The sequence below is a fragment of the Rutilus rutilus genome (genome assembly GCF_951802725.1).
Source record: "Rutilus rutilus genome assembly, chromosome: 18".
NCBI classification, from domain to species: Eukaryota; Metazoa; Chordata; class Actinopteri; order Cypriniformes; family Leuciscidae; genus Rutilus; species Rutilus rutilus.
This window is the reverse complement of record NC_140231.1, coordinates 3,710,930-3,731,844: the sequence shown is the minus strand read 5'-3', so window position 1 is coordinate 3,731,844 and position 20,915 is coordinate 3,710,930. Positions and strand designations below refer to the sequence as shown.

At 41.2% G+C, this 20,915-nt stretch overlaps 1 protein-coding gene across 1 annotated transcript in view; it reads left to right on the top strand.

The window, feature by feature from the left end:
- cngk (cyclic nucleotide-gated potassium channel) overlaps positions 1 to 20,915 on the top strand; it is a gene marked incomplete at both ends in the record, with an annotated part of 109,638 nt that overhangs the window by 27,194 nt on the left and 61,529 nt on the right. The window contains 10 exons of the mRNA XM_084387755.1: positions 3,097 to 3,181; positions 4,703 to 4,877; positions 4,958 to 5,122; positions 5,245 to 5,391; positions 5,478 to 5,537; positions 16,740 to 16,854; positions 16,950 to 17,086; positions 17,781 to 17,846; positions 19,611 to 19,743; positions 20,259 to 20,372. Of these exons, the coding sequence (XP_084243881.1) occupies positions 3,097 to 3,181; positions 4,703 to 4,877; positions 4,958 to 5,122; positions 5,245 to 5,391; positions 5,478 to 5,537; positions 16,740 to 16,854; positions 16,950 to 17,086; positions 17,781 to 17,846; positions 19,611 to 19,743; positions 20,259 to 20,372 (1,197 nt within the window). The remainder of the gene's footprint in view (positions 1 to 3,096; positions 3,182 to 4,702; positions 4,878 to 4,957; positions 5,123 to 5,244; positions 5,392 to 5,477; positions 5,538 to 16,739; positions 16,855 to 16,949; positions 17,087 to 17,780; positions 17,847 to 19,610; positions 19,744 to 20,258; positions 20,373 to 20,915) is intronic.

Sequence of the window (20,915 nt, the reverse complement as noted above, 5' to 3'; positions counted from 1 at the left end):
TTACAAAGCAGTTATTTAGGAGTTGCCAGCTGATTCATAAGATCACTTAGAAATTGTAAGTAAATGTAGTAAATTCAGGTAGTTATAAAGCATTTAGTAGTGGTCAGTTAACTATTTTTGTGAGCTCATCTAAAGTGAGGACTAGTTATGCCTTGTAAAGCATGTATAAAGGAGATTTAAAGACTCAGTTATCTTCTAAACAGAAAAAGGAAACAAACACACACAGTGATATAGAACATATACATATTAACAGCCTTTAAATCTCCTTTATAAATGCTTTACAAGGCATACCTAGTCCTCACTTTAGATTAGCTCACAAAAATAGTTAACTAACAACTACTAAATGTTTTATAACTACCTGAATTAACCCTGAATTACAGTAGAAATACATGTTACTAAAGCATTTATTAACACACTAAGTAACTATTACCATATGTCTGAATAATAAGATATATGAATGTACATTTAAATAGTTTATTAATCATTTACTTACAATTTCTAAGTGATCTTATGAACCACTGACAACTCTTAAATAACTGGTGTGTAAATAATGCAATACTTCATTTAGAAATGATAAATTGATCATTAATAAAGTATGAAAATACAATTATTAAACACATTATAGATATGCTTTTAAATCAAGTATAAAGCATTTATAGCTGTATTTATAAATTGCTTATTAATGTCTATTAATGCTTTATAAATGATGAATTAACTGTTTTCTAATGCTTAACTAATGATTAATAGTGTGTAGTTATTATAAAGTGTTACCAAGCAGTCTTTTAGTGCCGCTTTCATAACGACCGCGTGACGAGTCCGTAATGTCACGTAACATTGTTTTTTTCCCTCATAAATGCGAACACGAAACGACTTTTTTTTAAAAGACAACCATCCACAACTTTATAACACTCCAGCAATGTAGCCTACCTCTTTTTGGTCAACATCCTCCTTTTTGTAGACGAAATAGGCTAGTCCCAAATAGCTGATTTTGACTTTTTTGCGGCGGATCCTCTTCGTCGCGCATTTTTAGCTATAGGATTGCCAGTGAATGTTGGCTGTGAGCGGTGAGCGCGTTCCTGTCAGATCCTCACTGTGCAGGCACGCGGAACGCGTATGTCACCCCAGCAAAAAGCCATACAACAAACTTGTGTTTACTGTGTGTGCTACCCTGGTGCTACCGTTCTCTTACACTATGGGTGCTACTAACGTAACGTTACCCTTCACATCGCATGTTCCGGCGATGTGACTATCGCTCATTCGCACATCGCGATGTCGATGTTAAAACAGAATATCGTTCAGCCCTAGCTTTTATTAACATGTTTAGATTTGATAAAATTACTGTGCAGATTTTTTCAAGAATTACTTTTTGCTGCTGATTTATACACTCACTAAATTTAATAAAAATACATAATACATAATATTTAAAGGTGTTAACTGTAATCTTACACCGCAAAATGATCACTTACAAAGGATTAAATTCATCACAATTATGTAAGTATCTGGATATTTGCCGTGGGGCGAGGGCTTCGATAACCTCTCTCTTTTTTGACCATACATGTGTTTGCATCCCTGCAAAAAGTCGCCGTGTTCCTTTAAAGGCACTATATGTAAGATCTTTGGATTAAAATATCCAGAAACCACTAGAACAATGTTATATTTTTTGTTGACTTGTGTACTAACATTATCCCAAATGTTTCCAACAATGTTTAAATTTAGAGATATCATCTATTTTTACCAGTGTGACGTTAATATATTATGGGTTACACCAATAAGGAGTAATAAGCCTGGAAATATATTTATAGCATCAATTAATCAGGGATGTGATTAATTGGGGCGTCACCGGGCGGCACGTCACCATGGTTACAGATGGCAAAGAGATGCATTTTTCCTTCCTTTCCAAGTATCAACAAGGACGTATTTGCGTTCAGCTTGTTCACCTGCTCAACTGACCGTTCGCAAAGACCCGCCCCCCTTAGTTACTGTCGCTTTGTCCGACAAGCTACGCCGTTCTCACGCCACACCATGTTCTCACTCAGTGAAAAATACATTGCGGAGCAGAGAGAAGACTGACAACACGCTGACAGACAGGACAGACCAGGTTACTTTTCGGTTACGTTTGATATTAAACATATTAATCAAAGTCTCACCTTTCAAATTTGGTCATTTTTTAAAAGAAATTTAAACAATAAATACCGTTTTGTGGCTCTTTAATGTGTCGTGACAGATCGCTGTAGAGCATCAGTTAAAGCTGCTCATGAACCGATCATCTCTTCCTTCTAGTTAATTTATAGCCTCAAATAAACATGAACAAACATAAGAAGGAATGTTGTTTTAACCACGGAAAGACGTCAGTACACTCCGTTTTTCAAGTTCAAATCCTCCCATGTTAATCTACTAACTCTCTCTTTTAAAATGTAAAACAAAAATAAGTTAAAATATTTTTTTTTGTTATGGTTGTTGTTATAGAGAGAGGTGGTGATGGAGCAGTGGACAAGACACTTGCTTTTGATTCCCACTGTTACACATCCACCAAATAAGTTGTCATTTGTCATACTGTACAAAAAAAGTTGCATGTTGCACATCTAGCTGTAAAATAAATTAAAGAAAAATAAGTTGTATGGGGGGGGGTCTCAGTATATTTTCCTGCTTTTTTGTCCTTAGCCAATCACATGCCTGATTAATGGAGTAATATGGCAGCATAACATATGACAAAACAACCGAGATAAGAAAAAAAAAAAACTGGCATGATTCACGTGACTAACTCTGCTCTCGGTAGCGTCGCCCTGTCCGTTTGATCGGAGCGGGCATGAACGAGAGGCGTGGCAGCGAATACTGGCGCTCACCTCATCATTACCCGTATATTAAATATCTTAAAATATATTACTCTTTTTTTTTTTTTTTTTTACTCAAAAATGGGAATTTACAACATGGTATGATAAATGATCTGTGGCTGTATTTTGAGCTGAAACTTCACAGACACATTCTAGGGACACCTGAGACTTATATTGTAAAAAGGGGCATAATGGGTCCCTTTTAAATCTCCCTGTGACATGTTTCTGGATGATGATATTTAAATGCCATGTTTTTTTCCTACAGTTTCAGCCAATACGACAGGGGTTACAGACATGGAGTTCTATGCTACATCGGTTTACTGGTCAACCGTTACACTGTGCTCCATAGGGTGAGAATTGTCATTGTTATTTGCTATGTACAGTGTGCTACAGTATTTGACCTTTATTGAATTATCTTATATATTTTCTAAAATAGTTTTTCCTTAGCTTTTTAAAAAGAATCAGTTGTAAATCATATCATCCTTATAAACAAGATATTCAAAGCAGTGATATGAAACACAGATGCAAGTATTATAGGGAAGATTTATGCATCTTTTTAAAAGAAATAAATTTGTGACATTATTTTCATGACCATTCACACATTTACTCCTCAAATCAATTTAACCCAAAAACTAATTCTGTCACCACTTATCGTTTAGAAATTTTCACGTTTGGGTGAACAATCCCTTTAATGTAATGTGAAAAGTTCTACAAGAAATTGATTTAAAAAAAAAAAATCTTTAAATATACTTTCTTTAAAAAAATGGAAATAGACTTTTCGTTAATATATAAAAAATAAATAAAAAATTGTGAGCATGCAACGCCGTAGTTGCGTTGTCAATTAGTACGTCATGAAATGAAATGAAATAAAATAAAAGTGAAGTACAAAAAAATCATGTAACTGGTAGCCTACTTCGTGTGATTGCTGGGATTTGCATGCAGGTTTTATGTTCATTCTGTTCATCAGGATCGGTGGGTCACAGTTTAATATGGGTTCCATGGGCAAACCAGTTCAGAACAATGATGTAAAGGACATGAATCACGAAATGCAATATAAGGAAAAAATTAAAATGCATTCTTAAAATGCTCATGTGCCCCACGTAATGTGCATTATCTTCCACAGAATGCAGTGTTTCCAATTAAATACATAAACTCTGGCAGCCCAACACAGTCTACTCTGTCCCGCCACATCTTCATAATGAACCAAAAATATTTTTATACTTCTCATATTAACATAAAAGGGATTTTGACACGGCGCTTAACTTTAACGTTATCGTTGTTCTAAACACCGCTTTTAACCCTGGGTGAAGGAGCGTTTCACATTCGTAATTTAGCTGTTGGGTTAGCGGTGTTAACTCCGCATTGCGGTGCCAAACTTGTACAGTGTGAAACGATGCGGTGTCAGAATGTAACTAGATGCTTAGCAACCGACAACGAATCGCGTGTCTTATATTCACACGCTTTGGGCAGTCATGGAAACACTGCAATGTATATAAACAGTCGTTTCTGCATATGATAGGAAAAATGTCAAATGGCGATGGAAAACGCGTGAAGAAACGAGTGAAGAAGAGACCGTTTCATTCTTACTTTTATAAGACTTTAAAAACCTCCCTTGATATTACAGTCAGCAATGTGTAATATGAGTACACGCAATGCTAGAGCCTTTAAACAGGTCACGTGCTGCGTTTGTCCAGTCAGTAACACTGACACAGCAAATATGAAAATAAGGACTTAAACCCAGGGTTTAGGAATGTGCAGTGTGAATCAGCAGCTTATGAATACCCAGGATTAACTGTTAACCTCGAGTATTGTGTCTTTTCTCGTTAAAAGACATTATTTCATCATATTGTCTCATTAAATATATTGAACAGCTTTGGAGATATACATGCCACAAATTTGGAAGAGGCCACAGTTGCATCACTTGCGATGGTGGTTGGATTTCTTGCCTTTGGAATCAGCATGTCTGATATGAGCTCGGTTATAAGCAACATGATGGCACAAAGAGGAAGATTCTACAATAGAATGAAGGCTGTTCATCACTATATGGTTTGTAATAAGAAGATTTTAGACTTTCATCTGTCATTTCTACTAGTAATTTTATCTTTATTTTCCCCTTTTAATCAAAGAGACATATGGAATTGCCAGAGAATATCCAGACGTGGGTGCACGACTATTATTACGATCTTTGGTACCACCACAGGGGTCGTGTCATTCAAGGACTCCTGGATGATCTCCCATTTGTCCTGCGTACAGATGTTTCAAGTTGGTGCCACAAATCTCTGATTAAAAAGGTGAGTAATTAATAAATTGTCTCAGGCCATAATGGCACATAATAATAATGTTTTTGATTAACTGTTGATACAATTACAAAGACTTTTTATGTATATCATAAAGTGGTTATCCATCTTTCTAGGCCAAGTTGTTCAGAGACACAGATCCAGGCTTTAAAGGGGCTTTGTCGCTGAAATTAAAAACCTACATGTACAGTCCTGGACAAATTCTGGCTGAAACTGGACAAATTAATCAAAATATGTATTACGTTAAGCATGGCCATCTACAGGTATGCCTAACATAAGTCTCTGAGGACAATGATTTAGTAAGTTTTGAAGTACAAGGTTTTCTGAACTCATTTGCTCTATTTTTCAGGTTCTAAGGGAGAATGGGGATGAGATAGCAAACCTGCTACCTGGTACATTGTTTGGAGAGGTATGACGCTCAGATCCATGTTCTCAATATTCTATATATGATTTACTAAAATATCATAGTTTAAAATATACTGAATTATTATATCCTAAAAATATTTTAGCTTAAAATGCTAGTTTCAAACTGAAAATATATATACAGGGTTCCTGCGGATCCTTATAAAGTCTGGTAAAATGTAATAAAATGTAAGGCCATAAAAAGTCTTAAAGTCTTATTTTTACTTATGAAAGGTCTTACATTTTAGATGACTCTTTGACTTAGTTTTAATTTGGAAAGCATTTAGATACGTCTATCTAATTAGCGTGCTGTACGGATTATTTATTATTATTCTATCTTTCTATCATTTTCATCACTGCGTGATGTGTGCAGTTATAGGCCCCTAAATTAGTTTTTGTCTTGTATATATATATTATGTTATAAATTAGAATATTACATGAGCAAGAGTGCCGTTTTCCCGTGCACAGTTGCAAATGTGATATATTTAAACAGTTAAATTAAGTTAACATTGTGAGTTACTTTTTAAACACAATATTGTCAATATTGTTTGTTTTCCCTTTATTTCGCCGACGAGAATTTCAAAATGAAACCGTAGCAGAGTCTCCATGCAACAGACAGCCATGATTTTTTTGACTGAAATCCGCGTTTTCAACGAATCATTTACGATTTGACTTGCCGCCACCTACTGGTGGTTTTAGTTTCATATTTAAAGTACCCTTTAATTAAAGGCAGGGCAGGTTTTTTCGAAAAAAAAACTTTTTACCAAATTTGTTTAAACTGTCTTTATATACCAATACATAATTAAAATGTAAGTACTCTGAAAAAGAAAGTATAAAATCGAGTGTCTGTAGTCCTCTCAGGACTGCAATAAACACAGCTACTTATTCCATTCACTCCCACCCCCTCCCTTCTGAGCTCCTTCCAAAGCCACGCCCCCAAAACATATGAACGCGCGATGCCGACCGCTCAGCTGGAGGACGCTGCGGCTGTAACAAAATTCAAATTCAAGGAAGGAAGAGGACAGGGTCGGCTTCCGGAGCTGTGGGCGTGTTTATTTATAAATGGAGAAAAAGAAAACAACAACAAAAAGTCGCGCACACAGCGCTGTAGCAGCAAAGAGCAAAGTCCAAAGTCCAATGTAATCAGCGATCGCGTCCTCGCTCTACTCGCACTCTCACTCTCACTCTCACTATCAGCCCACAGATCTCCGCGTGTATCTCTCCATGAATGAGGTTTCCCGTCCCTTACGCCAATCACTGAAACAAGACACAGGTGTTTGTCATTTGCACTTGACCCACTTACGCCGCACCTGTCTCCCGATCCTTTCTCCCGTCACAGACTTCGCCCCCCTTGCCACAGACGCGTTTGCCAGCGCCGAGCGGAGAGGAGCACAAACTGCGCAGTGCATGTAGTGACATCATGTCAGAATCTCATGTAATAAAATACCTAACTTTATCATTATGAATATAAACAACTAACATGGCTGTTAGTACTCACTATCGATTCTTCCTAGCTTCCGTGCCTCTTCCCCTCCTCGAGTCAAACGGGAGCGCGCATGTGGGCAGCTCCTGTAGCGGCAGGGGTGGTAGCCATTGGTAGCGAGGGAGAGTGACAGTCGCCCAGCTAATCATTTCATTCGTTCCGAAGTGTTTATTGCGCCCTGAGAGGACTACAGAGACACTCAATTTTTATACTCTCTTTTTCAGAGTACTTACATTTTAATTATGTATTGGTATATAAAGACAGTTTAAACAAATTTGGGAAAAAGTTTTTTCGAAAAAACCTGCCTACCCCGCCTATAAAACGATAAAATTAGAAATAATTTCATATTTAAATAAAAAATAATCTCATAGCTTTATTTATGCAATTGTAAATGGAGTGTAAATATATTAATGCCGCTATTGTGTCACCTCTGCACTGCAAGGATGGATTTTGATTTAAAGTCCCACTCCGATCATATTTCGAGCTATTTTTAAACATTCTCAGTGGTCTTTAAATGATGATTATGCCGTTTTTAGCCAAAATCACAAAACCTGTGCCGTTTTCTGGGACTTCGCTTCAGCAGAGCGGCAGTAGCTCATTAGCAATTCGCCTCTGCGTTGTGGGCGGAGCCGTTGGCACGGAGACGACCCTCCCCCTCCTCTCCTCTGTACGTTCACACCCGCCGGCGCCGACTTGAGCTTCTGAGAAAACGGAGGAGAAGCTGATCATCGCCGTTGCTGGGTTTCCTATCATTATCGGATTAATTGCAGTTTAACCATCACAGAGTGAAAGCTTATCATTATGTGTTTTTAAGTCCTGCCAGTTTAACAGGGCGCGCTTGACAGGGCATATAAGAACGAGGAGAGAGAGAGAGAGAGAGCCCCGGCCGCGCGCGCGCACTCACTAATAATAATAAATAATAATGTGACCAAAACGGTTATACAAATGCTGTCATTATAAAAGGTTTCTAGTGTCAATGTATTGCTTGTTTATTCTGTTTACTTTTCATGGTGTGGCACTTCTCTTCTCCCATGATCGAACATAGAATGCTGCTACTTCAGAGCGGCCAAAGCGTCAACAAGCTTCCTCGTACTTTTTGACAAGCGTCCTTGACAGGGCGGCCAGAGCTTCTTTGCCGCTCAAGTCGGCGGCGGTGTGAACGTACAGTTAGTATTGCAACCCGCTACCGCACATAGGTGTTGATCCGCCATCGTCTTCTCTACTCCTCAGAACCTGAGCGGGCGGGGCGGAGGGGAGTATGAGCTTGTGGCCCCACCCAGTGGAGTTACTACGTCACAACTCCAGTCTATTTTAGCTGGCATTTTAGCGCCTGCTACTGATTCACAGCCATTTGAATGCAGAAATACTCAGAAATACAACTTTGAGCTTATTTTTCTCAATATATGTCCTCTAACATCAGAAAAATGCCACAAGAACATGTTAACACCTAGAAAAACATGATTTTCATCGGAGTGGGAATTTAATGATTTAATTTCACTGGTAACAGTGGTACTGGGTTATTCATGCCTGCAAACTAGTTGCTTTTCAGCGAAATTCGCCGTTTTGAATCAATACAAAATCAAGTAACTAAACTTACGTGCTATGGTGTTTGCCTGTGCATATAACTTATAACACTGTCTGTATATGTCCATCATCATCATTCATATCATCTGCAATACAATGACCAAGGTATTTAATCTTTTTGCAGACCTCAAGACAATTATTGGTTAGAATGAACACAGGAAAATTGAGCCATTTATCCTGTTTCGTTCTGCATATTAAAACAGCACTTTTGCTGGAATTGTATTTTATATCAAATTCCACCCCATAGTCAGAGCATATATTAAGAAGATCCTGCTGCCCAGCACTACTCGGACTAAAAGTAACAAGGTCATCTGCATACATAAGATGATTCACCAGCATGCCACCAATCATACAGCCAGTGTTGCAACCATTAAGTCTCCTTGACAGTTCATCCATATATAAATTAAATAAGACAGGGGACAAAATTCCTCCCTGCTTAACACCATTGGACACTCTAAAGGGGGCAGATATGCTACCCCCCCATTTGATATGCATCTGCTGGTGGGCTGTTACGAGCCCATTAAATTAATTAAAATGGAACATCATAACATATAAAGACCACAGAGATTCAGTGACGGTGCATAAATTATTTATTTATAAATAATTTAAATGATAAATAATTTGTCATAAACAAAGCATGGTGGTAAAAAAAACACAAAAACAGACAGAAAGAAAACCCTGCGCACACATGTCTACCGGAGAAATATCACTTGCCTACCTCCCGTTCGAAAATCAAAGACAATGTTCTCCGTGAGTCTTCCGGGTTCTCTAACTGCTGCCCTAACTAAACCTAAACTAAATAACGTGAAAACCCAACACCAATTACCACCAGCTTTAAAATAATGTTATAAACTAAATCTAACAAACATGAGTTCCACGCCAGGAACGTGCTTATAGGAAAACACGATCATCAATTCGACACGGGGAACTCCATGAAGAGGCATAACGAGCCAAACACACGGGACACCTCGGAGCTCCGCTCCGTCTGCCACCTGAAGCGGATCGGAAGTGAGAGTCAGAGAGAGAGCGGATGGCAACAAAGGCATTTTTAAAGCAGTTGCGCCGCCCACAATCAGCAATCGGCGAGACGTCACGTGACCTATAGAGGAAACAGAAACACAACGCACAAAACAGCACAAACACTGTTCCCATTTAGCTTGGCAGCGTAACATGGGCATACCAATAGGCAAGAACCCTCACAGTATACCCAGGCACTCCCCTTTGCTTTAGCTTAATAAAAAGCTGTTTGTGATTCACTCGATCAAATGCTTTGGAGGCATCAATAAAACACATGAGAATAGTGGTGTAACACGGAGTCAGAGACATTCGAATCCATCTGCAAGGCTTTATTAAGAATCGTCAACAGGCAGGAATAATCACCAGAAAACAGGAACAACGTAGGAAATCCGGGACACAGTTCAATAGACAGGCAATGGTCGCAATGGCAGGTAGCAAGAATCGTCAACGGGGTACACAGTCCAGAGTCATACACAGAAAATCCAACACGGAGATAAACGCTCAGAATTACGACCATAGGGAACGATAAGACTTCGCAATGAACAAGAGAAAGTCCGCGCCTATAAAGGCAATAACTAATGGGATGATGAGCCACAGCTGGGATGGAAAAGTACTGGGTCCGTGTGAGAAAAGAGTCCGGGCGGAACTAATATTCGGGTGATGGTTCCCGCTGTGTTCGGTCGGAAAGGGCCACAGAGGCGCTATTAGTGACAGAGCCCCTCCCCTGCGAACGGCTCCCGACGTGAGCTCCTCCTCGGCGCCGAGGTCTACCACGAGGACGAGGAGCGGGTTTCTCCGGGTGTTCCCGATGGAATGTAGCAGTAAGTTGGGGGTCGAGCATGTCCTTAGAATTGACCCAAGACCGCTCCTCGGGGCCGTATCCCTCCCAGTCCACGAGATACTGGAGAACCCCGCCTCGGCGCCGAGAGTCCAAGATCTGGTTGATCTGATAAATGCTCTCCTCTGCGTCCATTAGGGGAGGAGTCTCTGCCGGAGCGGCCTCGTCCTGGTCCCCCTCTCCTCCCGGTTCCACAGCGGGCTTGAGCAGGGAAACATGAAAAGTGGGTGAGATGCGGTAATGAGATGGGAGATCTAAACGGAAAGACACAGGAGTGATTTGTCTGAGGATTTTGAACGGACCCACGTACCTTGGGCTAAGCTTTCTGCAGGGGAGTCGGAGTCTCAGGTCCCGGGTGGAGAGCCAGACCCACTGTCCGACCTGGTATGGGGGAGCGGCTCTCCGGAGGCGATTGGCTTGGCGGGTAACGCGTTGGATTGCCTGTCGTAGGTTGGTGTGTGCTAGATCCCAGGTAGCTTCGCTCCTCCGTAGCCAGGTGTCCACTGCGGGGAGGTTAGTAGGTTCCCCGGACCACGGGAATAGTGGAGGTTGGAAGCCTAACACACATTGGAATGGGGTAAGTTGGGTGGAGGGCTTCCTTAGGGAATTCTGGGCGTATTCAGCCCACATGAGGTATTCGCTCCAGTCCTCCTGATGGAGGTGACAGTAAGCTCGTAGGAAGCGGGAGAGTTCCTGATTCAGCCTCTCCACTTGACCATTGGATTGCGGGTGGTACCCTGACGTGAGGCTGACGTTGACATTTAACTGAGACCAGAGGGACCTCCACACATGGGACGTGAATTGGGGTCCTCGATCCGAGACTATGTCTTCGGGCAAACCATAAAATCTAAAGACCTGGTTGAGCAAGGCTTGAGCAGTCTCCCATGCAGTGGGAAGTTTGGGAAGCGGAATAAGGCGGCATGACTTGGAGAACCGGTCAATGATGGTGAGAATCACGGTGTTGTGGTGAGAAGGTGGCAAGTCGGTCATGAAGTCGACGGCCAGGTGGGACCATGGTCTCTCTGGGATGGGGAGAGGCTGGAGCAGACCGGCAGGGCGCTGGCGTAGGGATTTGGTTTGGTTGCATGTGACACACTCCTTGACGAAGGTTAGAATCTGTTGAGTCATGGAAGGCCACCAGAACTTATTGAGAACGAGTTCCCTGGTCGCCTGGATGCCGGGGTGGCCGGCGCTGGGATTTTCGTGGATCAGTGTCAGTACGCGATGCCGTAGGGGAACGGGGACGTAGGTCAGTCCAGGAGGGCATTCCGGAGGAGCAGGATCTGTTTCTAAGGCCTCAGTGATCTCGGCCATGATGTCCCATTGCACGGGGGAGACGATCTGGGAGATGGGAATGATGGTGGACGGAGAGGTGTCTGATTGGGACAAGTCGTATTGGCGGGAGAGTGCGTCCGCCTTACCGTTCTTGGACCCGGGCCGATAGGTTATGGTGAAGAGAAACCTGGAGAAGAATAACAACCATCTGGCCTGGCGGGCATTGAGACGTCTGGCGGTTCTCAAGTACTCCAAGTTCTTGTGGTCGGTTAGAATGAGAAAGGGTATGGTCGAGCCCTCCAACCAGTGTCTCCATTCCTCCAGGGCCGCTTTCATGGCCAACAGTTCTCTGTCCCCGACGTCATAATTACGTTCCGCGGGATTGAGTTTACGAGAGTAGTAGGCACACGGGTACAATTTCTCTGGGGTTCCCTGGCGTTGTGACAGTATAGCTCCGATACCTGTGCTGGAGGCGTCCACCTCCACAGTGAACTGACGTCGGGGGTCTGGGTGTTTCAAGATGGGAGCCGAGGTGAAACGAGTCTTAAGATCTTGGAACGCTTTCTCGCAGAGCGTAGACCATGCCAGCTTGTTGGATCCACCTCCACTGCGAGTAAGGGACGTTAGAGGAGCTGCCACTTGACTGAAACCCCGGATGAATCTTCGATAGAAGTTGGCAAACCCCAGGAAACGTTGGAGGTCTTTGACGGTTTGGGGACGGGGCCAGTGTAGCACGGCGGAAACCTTGCTGTCATCCATCGTGACTCCCTCAGCAGAGATGATGTATCCTAGGAAGGAGACGGTGGAGAGGTGGAAGGCACACTTAGAGAGTTTGGCGTACAGCTGATTCTGGACTAGTCTTTGGAGCACAGCCCGTACGTGTTGGACGTGTTCGGACAGGGTGTCGGAGTAGATCAGTATGTCATCAATGTAGACTATGACGCACTTGTTGAGCATATCTCGGAAAATATCGTTGATAAGGGCCTGAAAGACAGAGGGACTGTTGGACAGACCGAAGGGCATGACCAGATATTCATAGTGGCCAGTCGTCGTGGAGAAGGCCGTCTTCCACTCGTCACCTGCCCGGATGCGAATGAGATTGTAGGCGCATCTCAGGTCGAGCTTGGTAAAGATACGGGCAGTGCGGAGTTGTTCCAGGGCTGAGGGTACCAAGGGTAGGGGATAACGGTACTTGGTTGTTATTTCGTTGAGGGCTCGGTAGTCGATGCAGGGACGCAAGGATCCGTCCTTCTTCTTTACGAAAAAGAAGCCCGCCGAGGTAGGTGAGGTGGAGGGTCGGATGAACCCCTTGGCGAGTTCCTCGTCGATGTATTGCTGCATGCTCAGAGTCTCGGGTTGAGACAGGGGGTATACACGACCCTTGGGGAGGGTGGCTCCAGGTAAGAGCTCGATGGCGCAATCCGTGTCCCGATGAGGTGGAAGCAGGGTGGCCCGGGACTTGCTGAATGCAGATTGGAAATCCCAGTAAACCTCGGGAAGGCCCTGCGGGGGTTGACTTTCAGGTTGGGGAACTGGGACCACGTGATGGTTCTTCTGTGGGGATTTGAGACACCTCTGGAGACAAGATTGGGACCACTGGGTGATGTCCTGATCCTTCCAGGAAATTAGTGGATCGTGGAGGGTGAGCCAGGGGTGGCCAAGAATAATGGCGTGGTGAGGTGATTGGGTGACATGGAGCTGGATGGTCTCGGTATGCAGGGAGCTGGTGATCAGTGTGATGGCCTCAGTGATGTGATAGATCTTTCCAGCACCTAGTGGTCTTCCATCCAGGGCTGCCACCGCCATAGGAGGGTCACATGGAACAAGAGATATGCGATGGCGATTAGCAAAGTCTTGGTCAATAAAGTTACCGGCCGCCCCTGAGTCAATAAAGGCTTTAGTCTTGATGTGGCGGCCGTGGACGATCAAGCACACATCCAACAAGAGAGAGGGTGACAAGGAATTGTGGCTTACCCGAGTGCTGGTGGTTCTAGGAGGACGAGCGGAACATTGAGCTCGGAAGTGACCAGACTGACCACAGTAGAGGCATAGACGATTTCTCATCCTTCTCTCGCGCTCCTCATCAGAGAGGCGGGAAAATCCCACTTGCATGGGCTCTTCCAGGGCGTGAGCCAAAGACTGGGGTGAGGTGAGAGGTAATCGTGGTTGGCGACTCCCGCGAGAGCGGAGCAGATGGTCCAGTTTGATCGCCATCTCCATATACTCCTCCAAAGTCTTGCTCTCATCCCGACAAGCGAGCTCAGCCTGCAGGTCCGTGCGAAGCCCTCGACGGAACATGGCCTTTAGGGGTTTTCCTTCCCAGCCCGCCTGGGCTGCTAGCGTGCGAAACGTGAGAGCGTAATCCGCAGCGGTGGAAGATCCCTGGCGAAGGTTTAATAGTTCCTCCTCCGCCTCCTTGCCATCCTCAGCGTGATCGAACACCTCCCGGAATTTGGTGAGAAAGTGCTGATATGACGGGAAAACCATCTGTTGGCCCTCCCACAAGGCCGTTGCCCAGCTCAAGGCCTTACCGGTGAGAAGGGTGCAGACGAGGGAAACCTTGCCATCCTCTGTCACAGAGCCCGGCGGCAGCGAGTTCACATAGATGGCACACTGCATAAGAAAGCCCCTGCACTTGCCTGGAGAGCCGTCATACTTCTCTGGAAGTGCCAAGCGGGGTGCGTGCATTCCCGTGGTGAGGGCCGCGGAAGGCGGCGCGGTGGGGGCTGCAGTGGGAGGATTCGATGCAGTGGGGTCTTGTTGCACAGCCTGTGTGAGCGACCGCATAGACCGCACCAACTCCTCGGTCATGGTGGTCAGCCGATCCAACTGTTGGTGATGCACAGTCAACAGAGAGGCTTGCCGTGTCACTTCAGTCACTACTTGATCTAAAGCCGCTGGATCCTGAGGTGGCGAAGTCTTCTGTAACACGGAGTCAGAGACATTCGAATCCATCTGCAAGGCTTTATTAAGAATCGTCAACAGGCAGGAATAATCACCAGAAAACAGGAACAACGTAGGAAATCCGGGACACAGTTCAATAGACAGGCAATGGTCGCAATGGCAGGTAGCAAGAATCGTCAACGGGGTACACAGTCCAGAGTCATACACAGAAAATCCAACACGGAGATAAACGCTCAGAATTACGACCATAGGGAACGATAAGACTTCGCAATGAACAAGAGAAAGTCCGCGCCTATAAAGGCAATAACTAATGGGATGATGAGCCACAGCTGGGATGGAAAAGTACTGGGTCCGTGTGAGAAAAGAGTCCGGGCGGAACTAATATTCGGGTGATGGTTCCCGCTGTGTTCGGTCGGAAAGGGCCACAGAGGCGCTATTAGTGACAAGTGGAATTTTTAGCCTTGTACGAATTCACTATTTCCTTAAGAGCATAAATACACATGTCTGTGCCATGTTTTGGCTTAAATCCAAACTGATTATCCAGGGAAGAGATATACCCACTCACTCTATCAAGGAGGATTATTTCCATTACCTTGGATAAGATACTGGCCAATGCTATAGGTCTATAATTATCCAGGCAGCCAACTTTTCCAGCTTTGTCCTTAATAACTGGGGCAAGCAGAATAGATAACATTGAATCTGGTAGTATGCCATGGATCATCAAACCAGTAAAGTTGATTGCTAGGAGGGGAGCAAGCCTAAGATTGGATAACGAAACAGGATAAATGGCTCAATTTTCCTGTCTTCATTCTAGCCAATAATTGTCTTGAGGTCTGCAAAAATCATGTCATTGTATTGCAGATGATATGAATGATGATGATGGACATATACAGACAGTGTTATAAGTTGGCATTTTTCAGATGCTCTGCAGTTATTGAATCCATACCACATGCTTTGTTGTTAGGTAATTTCCATATGGCATCAAATACCTCATGTGTCAGAATACTTACTGATTCATTACTGATAGCAGAGTCCTCCACATGTGGATCATGTTTTAAACAGTTAAAGAGGGAGCTATAGTGCTGTCTCCATATTTCAGCAACATTATCTTCTCCGGAGACTCCTTCAACAGTACAAGGAAGGGAAGATTTACAGTTATTGAGGGACCTCACCTCCTTCCAAAAGTCAGTGATATTGTTGCTCATCATTTTACTGGCCATAGAGTCAGCCCTCATGGCTTGCTCATTTCTAGATATAAAACGAACAGCATACTTATATCTGGCATTGGCAAGCTTTTTATTCTCAAGCTCAGGGTCTTGCCTAGGTCTCCCAGCCAGGGCCCAAAGCTTGTAGGCTTCCCGAGCTTCAGTGTGATATGGAGCTACATGCTAATTAGACTGGAGTGAGACCATAAACGTCTCTCGAGCTGTCGCAATCTCTTTTGGCACTCTGTTGTGTGACTTATGTTTATTTAACCTCAGTTCAAGCAAACGGCACATGAACCGACCACCTGTTCCGCTTTACAGCACGAAACAAATCATGAATGAACACAGGGCTCGACCATACTGTATGGGCTCGACATTAACGCTTATCTGGGACAAGTGGATTTTTTGTTGTTTAGAAAAAAATTTCCATATATAGGTGAAAATGCCCCTGGAAATCAATTTAAGGTGACAAATATTGCCCCTTCATAAAAAAAAAATAATTTCTGTCACTGCTGTGAACTGACCACTGCATAGAATATGAATAATATGAATATCTTCGTGAGTCTACTGTCAACAACAGGCCTAAACCAGCCATGGTACCAGTACAAAAACACAATCAGAAAAATATCATCTAATTATTATCAACACAACTTTGAAAATATCGAGATATATTTTTGTCAATATTGCGACGATGTAATACCTAATGTGAGGTATTAATTTTTATTTCTTCAGCCTTAAAAAGCCTTACATTTTAGGCTACTTTAAAAAGTGTGCAGCAACCCTGTATATAATTTGAACAATAATAATCTCTTTTTGTCAAGAGGTGAACACTTTATTAATAGTGTATGTTGTTTTTTGAAAACCCAATTCAATAGTATATTTTGTAAACTTTTTTTTTTTCAGTTCCATTTACTGTTCAAACTCCCTAGAAATGTTACAATCCTTACAGCAGCATTGTGTGAAATTACTGTTTTGAAACGCAAGGATTTGCTTTCACTCTTTGCCGAGTACCCTGAAGGTAATAACTTTTTGCAATGCTTTGGGATTTATGATGATTTGTTTTTACTACAAGAATTCTCAGTTTCGGGACACTGATCATATCTTTTTCTAAAGCTGGTGTTAAGATTGCCACAACTGCCAGGACACTTGTTCAAAACTTCAAGCATCCCTTACGAGAAGCATGTGCATATGGAGTTGCCTCCATCCCACAAAATGTTGCATTTGAAAAGAACATGGGCATCAGACTTCAGGTTAGTGACTGAAGGACTATGTTTTACATATGATAATAATCACATTATTGGTGCACAAGTAGGACTTAATGACCGTAAGTTATTTACATGACGCAAGCAAACCTCTTCACTCCAGTTTACATGCTATTTACCGCATAATTAATTCACATACAGTAGGTGTGTTACTGGCCACTGTTTTAATCTACTTCATCAAATGCAAAACACATTTCTATGGACTTGGATTTTTTACCAGTGACACTGATACCATCAGTATACTGCATTATATTAATGTCGCTCAATATTGTCAACATGAACTCTTGCCTTCTTCACCGCTATCTTTACGAATCTGCTCATGACAACATCCTCCGTGTACGTCAGTAGCACAGGCACACTTTGATCAGAGTGGAGTAGGTGCGATGTGTTTATAAGTGCTTACATGCATGTTTAGTGTGATTAAAATCTGCATACGCCACATATTTTACTACGATTATGAGCTTAATCGCATCAGTTTGAGTGTGTACATAAGATGAAATGTTATCCCAATATTGCCTAAATCTCATAATCGCATTATGAATGTGCATGCAAACATTGTCATTGGCTATTTTTGAAATGGATCCAAGTTTTGTTTTAGGGTAAAAACCCTTTGAAAACCTGTTAGGGTATTGTCACAATATTTGTACAGATGTCCTAAATGACTGCAACACTTGTGTTATAGGCAAGGGCTCTGCAGATTTTTGATACATTCTTGGAATATGTTTCACACCAGGCTCCTGAAGTTCATGTGAGTTTGGTGGATTTATATTAGAGCTGTCAAATTGATGAATCGGATCTAACATAAATGTCTGTTTTTGAATAATATATATGTGTGTGTATGCGCCATTTTACAGAATTGGTTCAAAGTCAGAGTTGGAAATGTCTTCGAAAAAAGTAGCCTTTTTCCACAAATTTTGTATGTATGCAAATTGTATAATATCCAAGGTACACATTTCTAGTAATTGTGCAGTTATCATATTTTATTTTCAGAAAGTTTTGGAATATTTTTCCTCTCCCCACATTTGTCACTTCCAAAACACAATAATAAATAATTTAATAAGAAGCCTTATATTGACCTATTAATATTTTGTTTACGTCATCCTTGTAAATATATTTTTTTGCTATTTAAACAAAAAGTTTTCACAGGTAAATCAATAACAATTACAATTTTAACATTATTTCAAGTAATTTATAAGATTTGTTGTATTTTTAACCCAATCTTTTTTATAAAAGGAATTAAGTTAATCATACTGATTTCAAAGTTAAGGATTCATTAGTTTGAATATACATTGAGACAAACACTATAATAACATCTTAGTTGATAATTCAGTATACTTTATTTTAGACAAAACATGCATGTTTCGGTCGTGACGGCACATTTTCGGTAGTGACGGTAATGTTTTGGTAGCGACCACATTACAGAATTTTAACTCGCATACTAAAACACTACTAAAACATACCAAGATACTAATGATTTGTATAACTGCTAAAATGTTGTTTATTTCCCCCAAATAAATGATTATGGTGTTCACTTTTGTCACTACCAAAACAATGATGCCATGTTTCGGTCATGACCGTTTCGGTAGTGACAATTTAAGATACTTTTGAGCCTAGTTCAAAGATGATAGCCAGCACATGGTTACCTAGCACAGTTCTGAACAGTTGGACACACATAAAAACTAATTTTATGGAATAACACCCAAAAAAGTTTGCTTAATTGCAGAAAAAAAGGTGTTTGGTAGTGTGACGTCCCTTAAAGTTACACACAGATTTTCAGACTTTGAACACATTTCCCTCAAAATTATGATGCCTATCTATAATGAATAAGAGGCTATGAGAGAGAAGCACACAGGAATATTTTCTGATCAAAACTGCAGGGGTGTGGTTAAAATCAGTCTCAGCCAATGGACTAAAACAAAAAATAAAATATATGTTTTTTTTTTTTTTACTTTGCTTTTTAAAAGAAATCAAAAAGATATTTTTAAAAACAACAATGAAAAAAATTGAGGAAGAAAAAAACATTCCAATATAATTTTCACAAGTTGAAATTTAGGGGTTAGGGTTCCGGTCAGCCACCTCCCAATTGAAAGTACCCAATAAATTATGATTTTATATATATTAAGCTTACTTATATTTTAAATATTATTGTGGGATTCAATAGATAACAGAAGGATCTTAGTGAACATCTAAAATTTGAATACTTAAATGCTTTTTAAATGTGTTTTTTGGTTGTCGGACAGCAGTTTGCACCAATTCTGTAGAATGGCCCATACTGTGTGTGTGTGTGTGTGTGTGTGTATATATATATATATATATACACACACACACATATACATACACATGTATGTGCATGCACACACATATGTATGCATATATACATTATATGTAAATACACACATACTATATATATATATATATATATATATATATATATATATATATATATACACAATTTATATGTATTTGAATTGTTATGCCATTTAATATTTACTTGCCATATCCATTTCTCTAGCTTTGGAAGACAACTTTCCACCCTGACAATGCTTTTGTAAAGGTCTGGAAGTTGTTTTATTTCTGGTGCATCATTGTTTCAGTTTTCCTGAAGACATGGTTTTTTTTTTTCACCAACAATGCAGACCTAAAGGGTACGTTTCTGTTTGATTTAGAGCATTGAGAGGTTTACATCATTGTATTTCACTTTGAAAAATTAAACAAAACAAAATTGTAGAAATGTAGTACAACCTTGAACATATTTTAAAAAATACTGTCGTCATGTAATAACTGTGCTTGGGCTTTCCGTAGCTGCAGTCCGTAACTTTTTTTTTTGTGTTCAAAATTTACAAAATCTATATAATAAGCAAGTAAATCATAAATCCATTTTCCAAAGCGTGTTTTTGTCTTATCCTGAATCACTACGGTGCACCTATAATAAGTGTTATAGTGTATACTCAGACTATATTAGACTGGTCGGGTTGTACCACTGCGGAGGACCCAGTACATGCGTGACTCGTCTTAGACATGAACAGAGAGAAGTAGCTCCGTCTACAATGCTCTTCCACAAGACGCTTGCAGTTTGTTTATTAACCGCTAAAGCGCCAAAAGTTACGGACTGCAGCTTTAAGGTTTGAAATGTTTTGTCTAATATCAATGTCAATTTTAGTGTTTTTCAGTGAAGTCTCGGTTACCAATTACTTTGTATTTGATGGCATAACTAACATTGTTGCTGCATTTGACATCCTGGTGAATCTTCGCACTGGCCTGTTTACAGAAGATGGTAATGTTTAATCTACATGTTCATTTTTGTAATGAAAGCTCATTTAAAATATCTTTGTAAAATGTTTATTCAAAAATCAGTTTAATAACACTTTTTTTAAATGAAAAGTTTGATTTTCAAATGTTTTTGGTTTTAATTGCACTAATCGTATTGTAGGTGTCCACTAGCCAAACAGCTCTGATTTACGGCATTAACGTTACACGTTTTAATCAATTCCAAAACTGTTTTTACATCACTTTAAACTGTCATAGTAGCAGAAGGTGAACCGTAGGGAATTCAAAACCGTGTAAATAAACATGAAAATCTCCAAAACCAATGTTTTAGGATATATCAGGGGTCAGCAACCTTTTTGTCATGAAGTGCCATTTTTAAGTTTCCGAGTTAATCACTGTGCCGGCTTATTTTTTGACATGCTTGCAGAGAAAGTAGTGATCGACCGATATTGATTTTTTATAACCGATACCGATACCGATTATTTGCATGTTTATGTGCCGATTACCGATATGCAGAACCGATATTTATTTACTGTTATACTTCTGTTTT